The following is an 11,990-nucleotide window of genomic DNA, read 5'->3' on the forward strand; positions in this document are numbered from 1 at the left end:
CAATATCTACTTTACAACTCAGATACGATGAATGACTACACTCGGGATAAAGCAAGCGGAGTATTATTGAAAAATTTATGGAATTTAATGAAAAATTAAAAGAAAGGACACTTATTACGATTAGATTTCCAGAAAGGAAAGTTTGGTAATCGACGGGTAATCGACGCCTCAACAGTTGTTTTTCTGGAAATCCTGTATGCAAAGTATGACTGTTAAGAAAACATCATTCTTTCTTGCAGTCTAACTGAAAACAGGAGAGTTTTGACTTGTAGTTTCAGCCTAATCACTACACAGCAAATTAAGTTAACAGTTTTTATGTATCTACAATCATGATTGAATCGCATTTTTCATTTTCTGAGCGAGGTATTACAGATATTTCAATCATACTTTTACGGCCATACTGTTCTAGATCATCGATCGATTTCGCTTTCTGTAAATCTTTTTTTTATAGGTCTTTCACTCTCTTTAATAGAAGTTCATTTTCGGCCTTCAGTTCTCCATTGACTTTTAAAGCGTTCCCGACTTCCTTCCTGAAGGATTCATATTGTTTGGCTTTTTCAATCTCGGCAAGTTTTCGTTCGACCGAAGAAAGACGAGTGGATAATGCTCTTTCTATTTGTAAACGCCCTGATTGTTTGAGGTCAGGTCTCTCCCTCTCTCGCCGGTAGCTGTTTCCTATTTGACCCAGAAACTGAGAAGGAGAGCTCTCTGTGAACAAGAGCCTAAATTTGTGTGATTCATTGTCTGATATGAATTTATCTAGTGATATCCCTTGATTCTAACAAGCAAAATGAATTAAACAACAGATTGGATGATTTTACGTGCAGAAATGAGGTTAGTTCTCTGTTTCGTGTCTTTTCTTTGCTGTTTTTGAAGATTTCTCTATTTGACCCCAAATGGCGATTTCCCTATTTGACCCCGAGCGCGTCGATCACTCAGCTGATTTATTTCGAGAAATCTGGTAACCTCGGTGCAGGATGTTTGAAATTTGAATTGATATGAAGAAAGTATGTAATTTACTTTGCAATTTCTACCTTTTGCTATTTATTTTGAATCAAAACGATGTTTTTTTAAAGGGCCACTCCAGCCCAAACATTTTTTCTGAGATTTTTGCATAAATTGGTAGTTAGTCGAGAAAAAGAAGCTATCGTGAAATTTTTTTTCGAAAAGCTTAACTCGTTTTCCAGATATAGACGCTCAAAGTTGAGAATCACCGTAAAAATACGACAAAATTTTTTTCGGAAAAAGTACCTTGTGACGTATGAAGGGACCATTGTTTCAACATTCGGCGCTATTGTTATACGTTCGCACTGAAATTCGCACGATTCGGTAGAGGCTCGGAGAGGCGATTCATGTCGGAATCTCGGTTGTCGTTTTATTTATTTTCCTTCATTGCGATTGATGTTCAGCGGAGGCTTCCAGCCAACATGGACTAGTAATTCGACAAATCAAAGATCGAAGCTTCAACCTGAAGCAAGCTTTTTAATATGGAATGCTTCACGAATTTTCAGATGTGAATGGATTTCTGACCGAAGGCATTTCTTATCGTCGTGTCATCTCAGGAATTTCCAAGGAGCTGAATAATAATTGATGTCTCACCGCATTAGAAGAAGAACCCCATTCACAAGATGGAAACTTTCCCGTAAGTCACAATTCATCCTTATTATCATTTTACTATGTTGAATGTTAGGCCAAACTGCAGGGTGTAGAGGTTTGGAGGGGGTTTGGGGATGGTGTGACACGCACCCCCTAAGCAAAGCAATTTGCCAGGCTTTGAGAAAAACTTCGTACTCTAAATACAAGTTTTCTAACAGTCTTGTGAACTGTCCCCCAAATAGTCAGAAATGTGGTAATATGAAAAGTACAACAGGGGCTCTCAAGCAAAATGTCACATAAAATAGTACCAAAAGTAGAAGTTTGCTACTTTTTTGTACCAATAAGGGGGCCTGAGCCTCCTAGCACTACATCCCTGCCAATGATCTGTGCACTACACCTTTGCCCGAGGTATAGATGTGTAAAATTTCCCAGGGTTTGTCTGATGTTTCCCTGAACCCTTTTTCTTCATGTTCTACCATGTTCTGCCTTCAATTTTGGAATTCTGCCTATTTCATCATAGAATTGATTCACAATTTCAAAATTTTGCCAGATCAATATCCAGGGCAAAAGATCTACTACCCCAAAGAAAAAACATGGAATTTACACCCTTGGTTTTGGAAAAAAGATGTGTCATATCCTCATTCTAATGTTTTAAAGGCAGAATTGTTTATATTTGTTAAAATTACCTTTGCTATTCTAGCATTGATTCATATAAGCATGGCCTATATCATTTAAATTCATCTTTGTGTTACTTCAAGTTAATATCCTTAGATGCTATTTGCTATAGTAACAGTGGTTGCCCTTTAACCCCTAAATTTCTCTTTGATCCTTTTAAATATCTATACTCTGAATGCCCCTGAGTGTCCAAGTTTCTTTGATCATTTTATGTTTTAATATGACTCAAAAGTAAATTTCACTGGTATTTTAGTATTTATCCCTGTCAACCTTATTATTCTAGGCATAAAAAGGTAACAAACTCTTTTATGGTTCAGCAGAAAGGATCTTGCAAAAAAATGCTAGATGAAGGTTGGAGATTACATGCATTCTGTTATCTGGCTACTGGCTTTGTGGGAGTGATAACTTGCCCCTCTCTTCCATGCAAGAGTTACCACAAAGACCTCAACACATTATTCTGTTTTTGTATTAACATTTTTACAAAGGAGATTATTTTTAAAATTATCAAAATTTTATATATAATTTGGTCATATCTATATAATGTTTGTGAATCAACAGTTATTATTTAAAACTAGTAACAACCTATAGGTATTTTCTAGAAATTTTGCAATAGATTATTGTTTCATGATACTTTTATAAGAACATTTCTCATGTGCAATAGAAATTACAAATTTCTAGATAGTTCAGATATTTGTATAGATATTTGAATATATTATTCAATGTAGCCAAGTATTTAAATACATCAAACATGTATTTATTATTCATAAATATAGCAGGTTGAAATTCTGACAGCTTAAAGAAGCTGACAAGGCCCCTGTAATAGCTTAAAGGTTAAATACAAAAATTATATTTACACAAGTATATTGAAAAAGTTGAATTATTAATATAATCTCAAATCCCTTTTTTGTTTGTATAAAAACAAATTTATAATTTTTGAAAAAGTTGTTTGACTCATGACTAATGGTAGGTTTTTAGTCTTGTCTTGAAAGTTTGTATACTTTCTTGTCCATGCCCTCGATTGTCCTGGTTTATTTCTAATAAGTCATAGTCATGTTGATATGAAGCTCTTTATCCTAATGAATATGTGGTATCAATTCATACAGCTTTCATTCCCGGTATACTGGTTTTGTTTTGGTCTTTCCTCTCGAATTAATTGCGCGATGATTTTTTCAGCTGTTGCACTAAAGGAAGAGCTGATGAAAAAGCGCGAATCTTCTTTTTTAAAATCAGGGAACTGGCCTGCCAATATAAATTGCTTCAAAAGCAACATTCCACGAAAGTCTGTCAACATCCTCATGTCTCTGTCTCGCTGGCCTACTTTGACAATTTGACTTCTCTGTCAGAAAGATTCGTGCGATAAAAAACTTCCATATTCGATCAGAATATCAAGACTGATGAGCGATACTTCTCTCTTTATATCGATTCCAGATAAAAGTCTGGCCTACTAACAAACATGCCGCTGCTAGGCCCTGTCTGCCATTTCGCTACGTTCTCGTTGACCCTTTGGACAGCCGATGGTACTTGCCGTGAACTTACCGAGGCCGAAAATGCCTGTGACGTCAATCCGGAGATCTCCGATAACACGGTTGAAAAACAATTCAACTCAATGACCATTTTACAAACGCTAATAACTACAAAACGGTTAGAGATATGAAAAAAATAATAACAGATTCGTTTTCAGGAGGTCTGATTACATCGTGTTCTGAAATAAAAATTTTGGGCTGGAGTGGCCCTTTAACGAGTTTTGTCTAATTGCTCCCGTAGCTATGAAGGAGCCAGCCCTAAAGCAAACGTTGAAGAAAAACATTTTTATACTGCTAAAATTACCGTAGTCGAATTAAAAAAGCATTTCAAAGGTAGATTGAAGCATGCCGAATCCGATTCTGCGGTTTGTTTTAAGATACCAGTCCAATTTTTGGAGTTATTAACGATTTCCCTATGTGACCCCGTTCCCTATTTGACCCCGTTCCCTAATTGACCCGAGCGCTGCCAACGCTGCTCTGTATTTATGTCATGTCCTTCCTGTCCTATAAATACCCTACTAGATTTTGTAAAGTGCAGTATTGGTTAAGTATGTTTTAAAAGAAGAACTGTAAAGTTTAGTGGCATGCTTAATACAGGGCCGGCGAAACGTATTTGAAAGTGGAGGGGCCAAAATGTCAAAGTCTTGAAAGGGTTTAGGAAAGGCCGCAAGAAAGCATTTTGGCGGCAAGAAAAATTTTAGAATTATGGTGTCTTAGGGATGGCCAGAAACTGTATCTAAAATTAATTTTGACTGAAGGTGTGGCATAGTCGCGTCTATTGTGATGTTAACTTGAAATAGAAAAGTTTTGCAAAGTTTTAGAATAACCACTATCATATAGCTTGTGATATTAACCTTTTCTAGATATTAAAATTACCCGAAATAAGATGAGGGAAAAAAATTAATGAAACACGGATTAATAAAAAACATTGAAATATCAACAGAAGAACTATCAACTAAAAAATAGAAAGTTAAGCAATTTTTTACAGCTAAGATTTTACTTTGTAACATCTAATCTTAACTTTTTCGGAAACTAAGTGCTTTAGCAAAAATTTGAAAAACCTTCAAACTGGTCTTGTCAAAATGAGTTACATATTTTCTCTTTTATAGTAGCAAATGGATTATCCAAACGATCAAACTCTGAAGTTTTCTTGATGATACTTTTTAAGAACAAATCTGCCCATACTTTACTTGTTGTATCCTCAGAAAAGTTGGCTTGTAAGAGTGGCTTTTACAGATCAAAGAACAGCAGTAGGTCAGTGATAGGGGTCTAAATTTCAAACTGATAGACAGTGAAAGGGGTATATTTATGATTCCACCATGGACAAGCATGTATGTGGTATTGCAATTCAAGTGCACCCGCGGGGATTGCCAATTCTTGCACATCTTTTAGCACACAAGTTGAACAAGTGATATGGAGCCAAAAACATGGAGATCTTTGAAGTCAAGTCTAAAAAAGCCATCCTTCTCCTTCATTACTTGGTATTTTATTCTGCCTGTAAAATCTTCACTGTTTCAAAATGAATTGGTTGATCTTTGATGTATTTCATCGACAAGTCTTCTTTTGGATGGCCTTAAATTTGTTCAGCTGACAAACGTTTCATTCTGAGAGAAAAACTTAACCTGGTCTTTATTTGCATGCTGCCTGTAGGTTTCAATGGAATTTTGAAAAACAGTTTTCAACTGACATTCTACAATACAGTCCTACAGTATTGAGTAAGAGAACAATACGTACAGTGCTTCTTGATTTCTCTACAACAAGTTCCTACTACTTTTGGGCCTATCCAGTGCTGGTTTTAAGGGGGGCCATGGCCCCAGGCCCCATGCTTATGTTAGCCAAAAAGGGCCCCACACCTAAGAAAAAATTGTAAAGGACAAGAGCCCCACAGATGTTTTTAGCCTCGGGCCCTGCAGTCCCTAAAACCACCACTGGCCCTATCAAAAGGGACAACTGTCACATTTTAAGTTTAAAAAAGGTATAAAAAGAGCTTGTTATTTCCATAATGTGTAGTATGTATTTGTGGTTGCAGCTCATTATTTAGAATTATTCTCGTTGAGATTGAAATGTTGGTCTGTAAAACTCTTACTTAGGCCTTTACTTATTAGAAGTTATTCAAAATTTAATTTTTTTATTTGATTCAGGAGAAACCTGGCAAAAAGTAACCCATATGCTCAAAGCATTATAGATCACTCGAATATTAAGGACAGTCCAAGTGAGCTACAAATGAACGAAAACCATAAAAAATGGAGAATCACATGCAGCTGGTTACCCAAAAGATATCTGCTGGCAATCTTAAGCTTTTTGGGATTTCTAAATCTCTATTTTTTGCGAGTCAATCTCAGTGTTGCCTTAGTTGCCATGGTTTCAAATAAAACAATAACCAACTCTTCTGGCTATGTTGTTTTTACAGTAGGTTCATTTTCTTTAATTTACTTACCCCAAATTATTTTTTCTTGCTTTGAAGCATTTTTTCATATTTATGTTGAAAGAAAACATTTCATGAAATTTCCTCCAAATTTGCACAGTTAGGTTTGCTTTTTCCAAACTTTTTATCTAAAGCCAATTCAAGGGTATAACAAATTTGTGTAAACTTTGTGGTGGTCTTCTGCTTACAGAATTCAGATTTTGCATTTATACAAATAAAACATCCTTTATTTGTTTAGGGGTACTGTCAAAAAATTTTATAGTTTGAACCAATTTATATCATCTGATAATTTATCTTAACGAAAGCTTGAAATGGAGTTTTGTCTTCTGATCATTTCTGATTTACTTTAAACTTGAATACAAGCTAAGTGGTCTGTAAATCTTTTTGCTAGGAGCCAGCAGACTTTTCTTGGAACACAAAAGAACAAGGTACTTGAATTTATAGTGAAAAATTGCTTGTAGTATGTTATTCAATAGTATGTTATTTCCAAACATTTTATTGCTCTGAATTGTAAGTGGCAACTGCAACTTTGTTACACCTCTTTCTGGTGTCAATCCTGAGATTGAGCTGCAAAGTATTATTGCAAGAACTTTATTAATGTTGCCTACAGATCAGAAATCCTTCCAGAGTTAGATGCCTATTCCCTGAAAAAACGCCTAGTGGTCGATACTAATGCTTAATACATAACTGTCAGGTCTTCAGGTTTCTGCGTATGTCTTTTGCAACGTCGGTGATTTTAAGGTCTTACGGCGTAAGCTGAAAATCTCACGTTTTTCTCCACTTCCGATGTGTTTTTTTTGCTACGTGAATACGTCTGTTTAAAAATTATCAAGTATTTCCATCGCATCATATTCAAATTTATGAGAACATGCTGGCTAACCAGTAAGACAATTATTTTCATTCCGACAAAGGATTGAAATTTGAAACTCAAGGACGTTGGTCATTGCAATTTTGTAAAAACCTTTCTAACTATACAAAAGTTTTGATTAGTAGTTATTTTAATAATCCTTGTAAACTCTACTGTTTTTCATTACGTAATGTTCACAATCAGTCGTTTGTTTTCGGTATTTACATTAAATTATCACGTTGGATTTGTTTTGAAACCATCGAATAACGAATAACAAGAATTACCGTTTTATTATGGTTCTGTTACCGTTTTTACGCAAAATTTTAGTTTAGAATGCAAAATCTTACGGCAGGACACCACAGTAGCATGACAGGTATGTTTATATATGTGAGTATTAATGATACCTTCTGATTCAAAAGCTGGAAATTGGGATGGATGTGGTATTGCTTGGCTGCATCTCGTGCAGATTTCCTTTGTTTTCATTATAAATTCATTTTTTGGCTTGACAGGTATCATCCTGAGCTCTTTCTACTATGGTTACATCATCACCCAAATACCTTCTGGATATCTTGCAGCCCGTTTCGGTGGGAAAAACCTTTTTGGTGGAGGTATTCTAATGACAGGACTGTTTACATTACTAACACCATTAGCAGCAAGAATGAGTATTAAGTTTCTCATAGCTGTTAGAGTGTTGCAAGGATTATCTCAGGTACGCTGACATTCCAAATTATTTAACTTTTGAAACTTTTTAAGTTAGAAAGTATTTCTTTCGCTAGTTTTTTGTGTAATCTAGATTTTAGTTATCTTTGATGGACAATGGCAGTATCCTATTCAAATTTTCCCACTTTATCAGAGGGACCAATGTAGTCTTTTTCTTCATTTCCCAATTAACTACGGTCTAATCTTCTCTTCACAGGGCGTCACTTTTCCATGCATGCATGCGATTTGGAGCAGATGGGCTCCACCAATTGAAAGAAGCAGGCTGGAATTGCATCGTTATAGCGAATAGAAAGAAAACAATTCGTATTTGTAAGAGTTTTGCATTTTTAAAGCAATTTTCTTTTAAATGTAAAATTGCAGTGTTTTTGTGGCCAAACTATACGCCAGTGGGGATATATAAAATTAGATATTTTCTTTTTCATTTATTGGCTCTTGTCTGTTTGTAGCTCTGAAAATTACAATGGTGATTGCTTATATGCCTGGATTCAGGGGGTTTCTGTGGTAAGGAGATTTCTCAGAACCCAAAAAGTTACTACTGGCTCCCACTCTCATATCGTGGTCTCATATCGTGGTACATATGGCTAGATGAAAGATGATGATATCGTCCAAATGGCTATTCACGCTCGGGTCCTTAGAGTTCTCGGGACTGCAGAGCCCTGACAAATGGTGAACATACAGTCAATGACGGCCAAGAGGGCCAGTTAAGCAAAAGAAACTAAAGTGCCTCGCCCAAATCCCGCCTTGTTTCAATTATATTTCTTGGTTGTCTTTTAGGGAGCTCCCACCTTTGGACTCTTTCTCCCATGGCAATGATGGCTTACCCCGAATGCGCGAAAGTCAGAAATAAGCAATTCTAAAAGGAGCAGTGGTGGCCTGGCCCTTTTCGCCTGGGGGGCCAGCATCAAAATGGCGCCCTCCATAACTAACACTATTGTCTTTTTCCTGACAATATTGGCGATCCAGGGGCGGTGCCAAGAAATTCAAAGTGGGGGGGGGCTCGAGTTAATTGCTTTATTCGACTATAAAAAATAATGTCCGGGGAGGGCCGGCGAGAGGTCGTCAGAGGCCCCTGCGAGCAGAAAATTTTTGCGACCACGCCCTTTAGATTGGCTTAAAATACATTTCAAAATATTTCTTGCAGTCATATTGTTGAACTCGTTTAAAAATTTTGCTATTTTTGAGGTATCCTTTTTAGCACGTTTGATTGATTCCAGTCTTAAAATGGATTTCATTACTTTGTATCCTATCTTTGTATCGTCGAGACAAATTGGTCCTTTCACGAGAAATGAAGCAATGAGACAAAATCTACTGACCCCCACATGAGCAGGTCTTTGAAGGCCAGCAGAGCCAAAGAGACTCATCGAAAATCAAAATTTTCTTTGGAAGGGGGACAGGAGTCCGGACACCCTAAACATAGACTGTCCCCCGACACACTAAACACAGTCTATGTGCACTATGAGTGCTGTGTTCTCCACTCGAAAGAATTTAACTACGTAAGTATCCTGATAATCCTCTAAAAAATTGATCAATTTTTTCGCCCGTGCGAAAAGTACAAATGTTTTGTCTGGATAACACAGTACTGAAGAGGCACAAAGACGTGCCCTTTAAATAAGAAAGTTCCAGGGGTATGGGGGCGTGCGTCCCAATAAAAATTTTATGGCGTCCTTTTTGTCTTTGCTTGCTTCCTAGAGACCTAATAACCAGACAAGTCGGTCGTATGAAACTTTTTTGAGTTTTTGGCGCCCTAAACAAGCTTTGGCACCCCTATAAAAATGTCAGCTGGAGGGACCCTGCCCCCCCCCCGGCCCCCCTGCCAGGCCGCCACTGAAAAGGAGGGCTTCTTAACTACCTTGTGTTTATGCGATTGTCAGACGATAGTAATGCCATTCGGTTGGTAGGAATTCATAAAGTTTTTCTGGTTTAGGACGATATGTCCTCAAAGTGACGAGTGAATATATTGGCTCTGCCTCACTCTTCGGGACTGTGAGAACCTGACTTAATGAAATCCCAGGTGTTCATATTTTTGCGAGCAAACTGTACGATCCAACGTATCGTTATCAATGAAGCTTTGTCCGAAAGTGTTATTTGATTGATGAATAATAACATTGGCAACCATCGCAGAAAACCTTCTCTCCAGAGAATACCCCAAGCACTTGCTACGGCTGGGTGATGTTGAGTTACAAAAGCATGGCAAATGAATTTCTTGCATGTGTCTATATACTTTCCAACCTAAGTTGATAACGATTACTGAACGGTTCTTGACAATTTCTTTGTCAATGCTTGATAAGGAACTTGGACTTACAGTGGGAGAGAGCAATTCAAAAGTTCTTCAATGTTCGTGCTGCCTTAAAAAGACCGACAAGGTGAGTGAAATTGCTGAACTTTAATAAAACAACAACAAACATTTTGATTATCGTAGGCCATGTTCGCACCAAACGTTGGAGAACCTAGCGACTTGCACATGCGACCTAATGCAGTGGCATAAGAAGTAGCATGCGTTGATCTAATTGGAAACGCAGTCAAAGAAAACCTGGGTGATGCACGCAAGTCCTTAAATCACCGTTTTTGTAGGCCATAATCTCCACCTAGCTTGCCCTGGGAATTCATGCGACATTTAAAGATATCCTGTTTTGGTTGTTTTAACATGAATAAATGTGTTCAATTTTGAAATTATCTTCGTTCTTTGAATTATAACGAGCCACTGCGACAATAAAAGCTGGTTATTTTATGAACCAAACCATATCAGTTAACTTCAGTTAACGTAGTCAATATATGTTAATAGGAAAAGTATACTCTTTTGGGCTTCTAGTCTAGCCAAGGGTATACTTTTATGTAATTCAGGTCCATTGATGCTGTGACAAATTTTCATTCTCAACAAAGTCTTTGAAACTAGGAATTTCATACTGACAATCCATTTCTGTTGATAATAAACTAGTAAACGAAATAATTTTTATAAAAATTGGTCAAGTCAAGGGAAACATTTTTGTAAAAATTAGTCTAGCCAACGGTACCATTTTCAATAATCTCTCGGCTTTCCCCTACCCAAAATTTAGTCAAGAACCTCCCTCTGCCATGCTATGATAATTGAGACATTACAACAAAATCACATGGAAGGTGGGGTGAATCTATGCCAAAACAAGATCGTAAAATTTTTTTGCGAAACTCATTTTTTATAAAGACACTTTATGTAACGAGAGTTTTCAAAGTTTCTCAAAATAAGTTTGTGTTTTCGCCCAAAAAACAGCTCGTAACAAGTATACACCTGACTATACCAAGGTGCCGTCCTTCAAAGTTAGGAAGGGAGGCCGTGTTGTCTAGAAACCAAGACCTAGACCACGCCAACGTCAGAACATAGACCGAAATATCTTCGCTAGGAAATATGTATACCTAGTTGTGTATCGAAATAGCCAGAAACGCGAGCACATGACTGTTGAGTTTTGAATCTATCTGTCTACATTTCTAAAGTCTTACCTGACAATGGTCTTACTATGGAGATAATGTTCGGGCAGTAATGGGCTAAAGCCACCAACCAGTCCTTTCATGAAGATTTGTATTCTACGAGCATAGCAATACATCCACGACAAGTCATTGAAACGCTCCAGTCAACTCCAGATAAATCGATGCGAAGACAGTCTAGGAACCTAGAAATACCACAATGGTTGCACTAGCATAATAGATCTCACCTTAGATTGGAATATCAAGAGCAAACGTTTTTCAACAGCCCAGAACTCCTTTGAAATATCAGGTATAGACAGTAACCGACATTAATCTGTTGTTAGAACAAGAAGTGCCAAAGAAACTCTCCTTGACTTAGGAATAAAGACCAAAAACGAATAATGATTGGCTATTTAAACACATATTCTATCAGTAACAAATTAGAAGTTCTAAAAGCTACCATCTTTAGAAATACCGATATTCCACCAATCGCTAAAACGAAATAAGATAGTAGTTTTAACATAACCGATTGCTCCATGGAAGGCTACAATTTACTCCTCCGTTATGAACGCAACAAGCACGGAGAAGACCTCTTTATTGATAAATTTTAAAGAAGGAATCCCAGTTAAAAAGATAAATAGCTAATCCTTCCCAGGAAAAATTGAAAGTGAAGTGATTGAAGTCAAACCTACAAAGCAAAAGCTTTTTTTCCTTTTTCGCTCTATATTTCGCTCAGCTTTGCAAATGTATAAAGTAATATTGCAATACC

General features: G+C 36.9%; 2 protein-coding genes across 3 annotated transcripts in view; both read left to right on the forward strand.

Moving 5' to 3' along the window:
• The window catches only part of LOC135684543 (sialin), a 95,208-nt gene extending 86,868 nt beyond the window's left edge, over nt 1-8,340 (forward strand). The window contains exon 12 of the transcript XR_016145187.1: nt 8,233-8,340. The gene's annotated coding sequence lies outside the window, so the exon portion shown is untranslated. The remainder of the gene's footprint in view (nt 1-8,232) is intronic.
• On the forward strand, nt 131-8,237 carry LOC135684542 (sialin). Of its 2 annotated transcripts, none has more exons than XM_089115016.1 (5): nt 131-834; nt 5,936-6,203; nt 6,611-6,647; nt 7,576-7,775; nt 7,983-8,237. In XM_089115016.1, exons 1-5 carry the CDS (start codon nt 812-814, stop codon nt 8,073-8,075), a joined length of 621 nt encoding a protein of 206 aa, XP_088971142.1. In that variant the 5' UTR covers nt 131-811; the 3' UTR covers nt 8,076-8,237. The 2 variants fall into 2 exon arrangements, with proteins under 2 accessions (XP_088971142.1, XP_088971143.1); XM_089115017.1 differs by lacking the exon at nt 131-834 and adding an exon at nt 849-1,007.
• Nucleotides 8,341-11,990: the final 3,650 nt, after the last annotated feature.

Source organism: Rhopilema esculentum, chromosome 21 (genome assembly GCF_057945365.1).
Source record: "Rhopilema esculentum isolate cy_ngs chromosome 21, ASM5794536v1, whole genome shotgun sequence".
Classification (NCBI taxonomy): Eukaryota; Metazoa; Cnidaria; class Scyphozoa; order Rhizostomeae; family Rhizostomatidae; genus Rhopilema; species Rhopilema esculentum.

Bases quoted from the DNA above. Each gene is read 5' to 3' on its own strand.
- LOC135684542 (XM_089115016.1), top strand. From the start codon at position 812: ATGATTTTACGTGCAGAAATGAG. The intron at 835-5,935 runs GTTAGTTCTCTG...TATTTGATTCAG, and splicing joins ATTTTACGTGCAGAAATGAG to GAGAAACCTGGCAAAAAGTA. The intron at 6,204-6,610 runs GTAGGTTCATTT...TCTTTTTGCTAG, and splicing joins CTGGCTATGTTGTTTTTACA to GAGCCAGCAGACTTTTCTTG.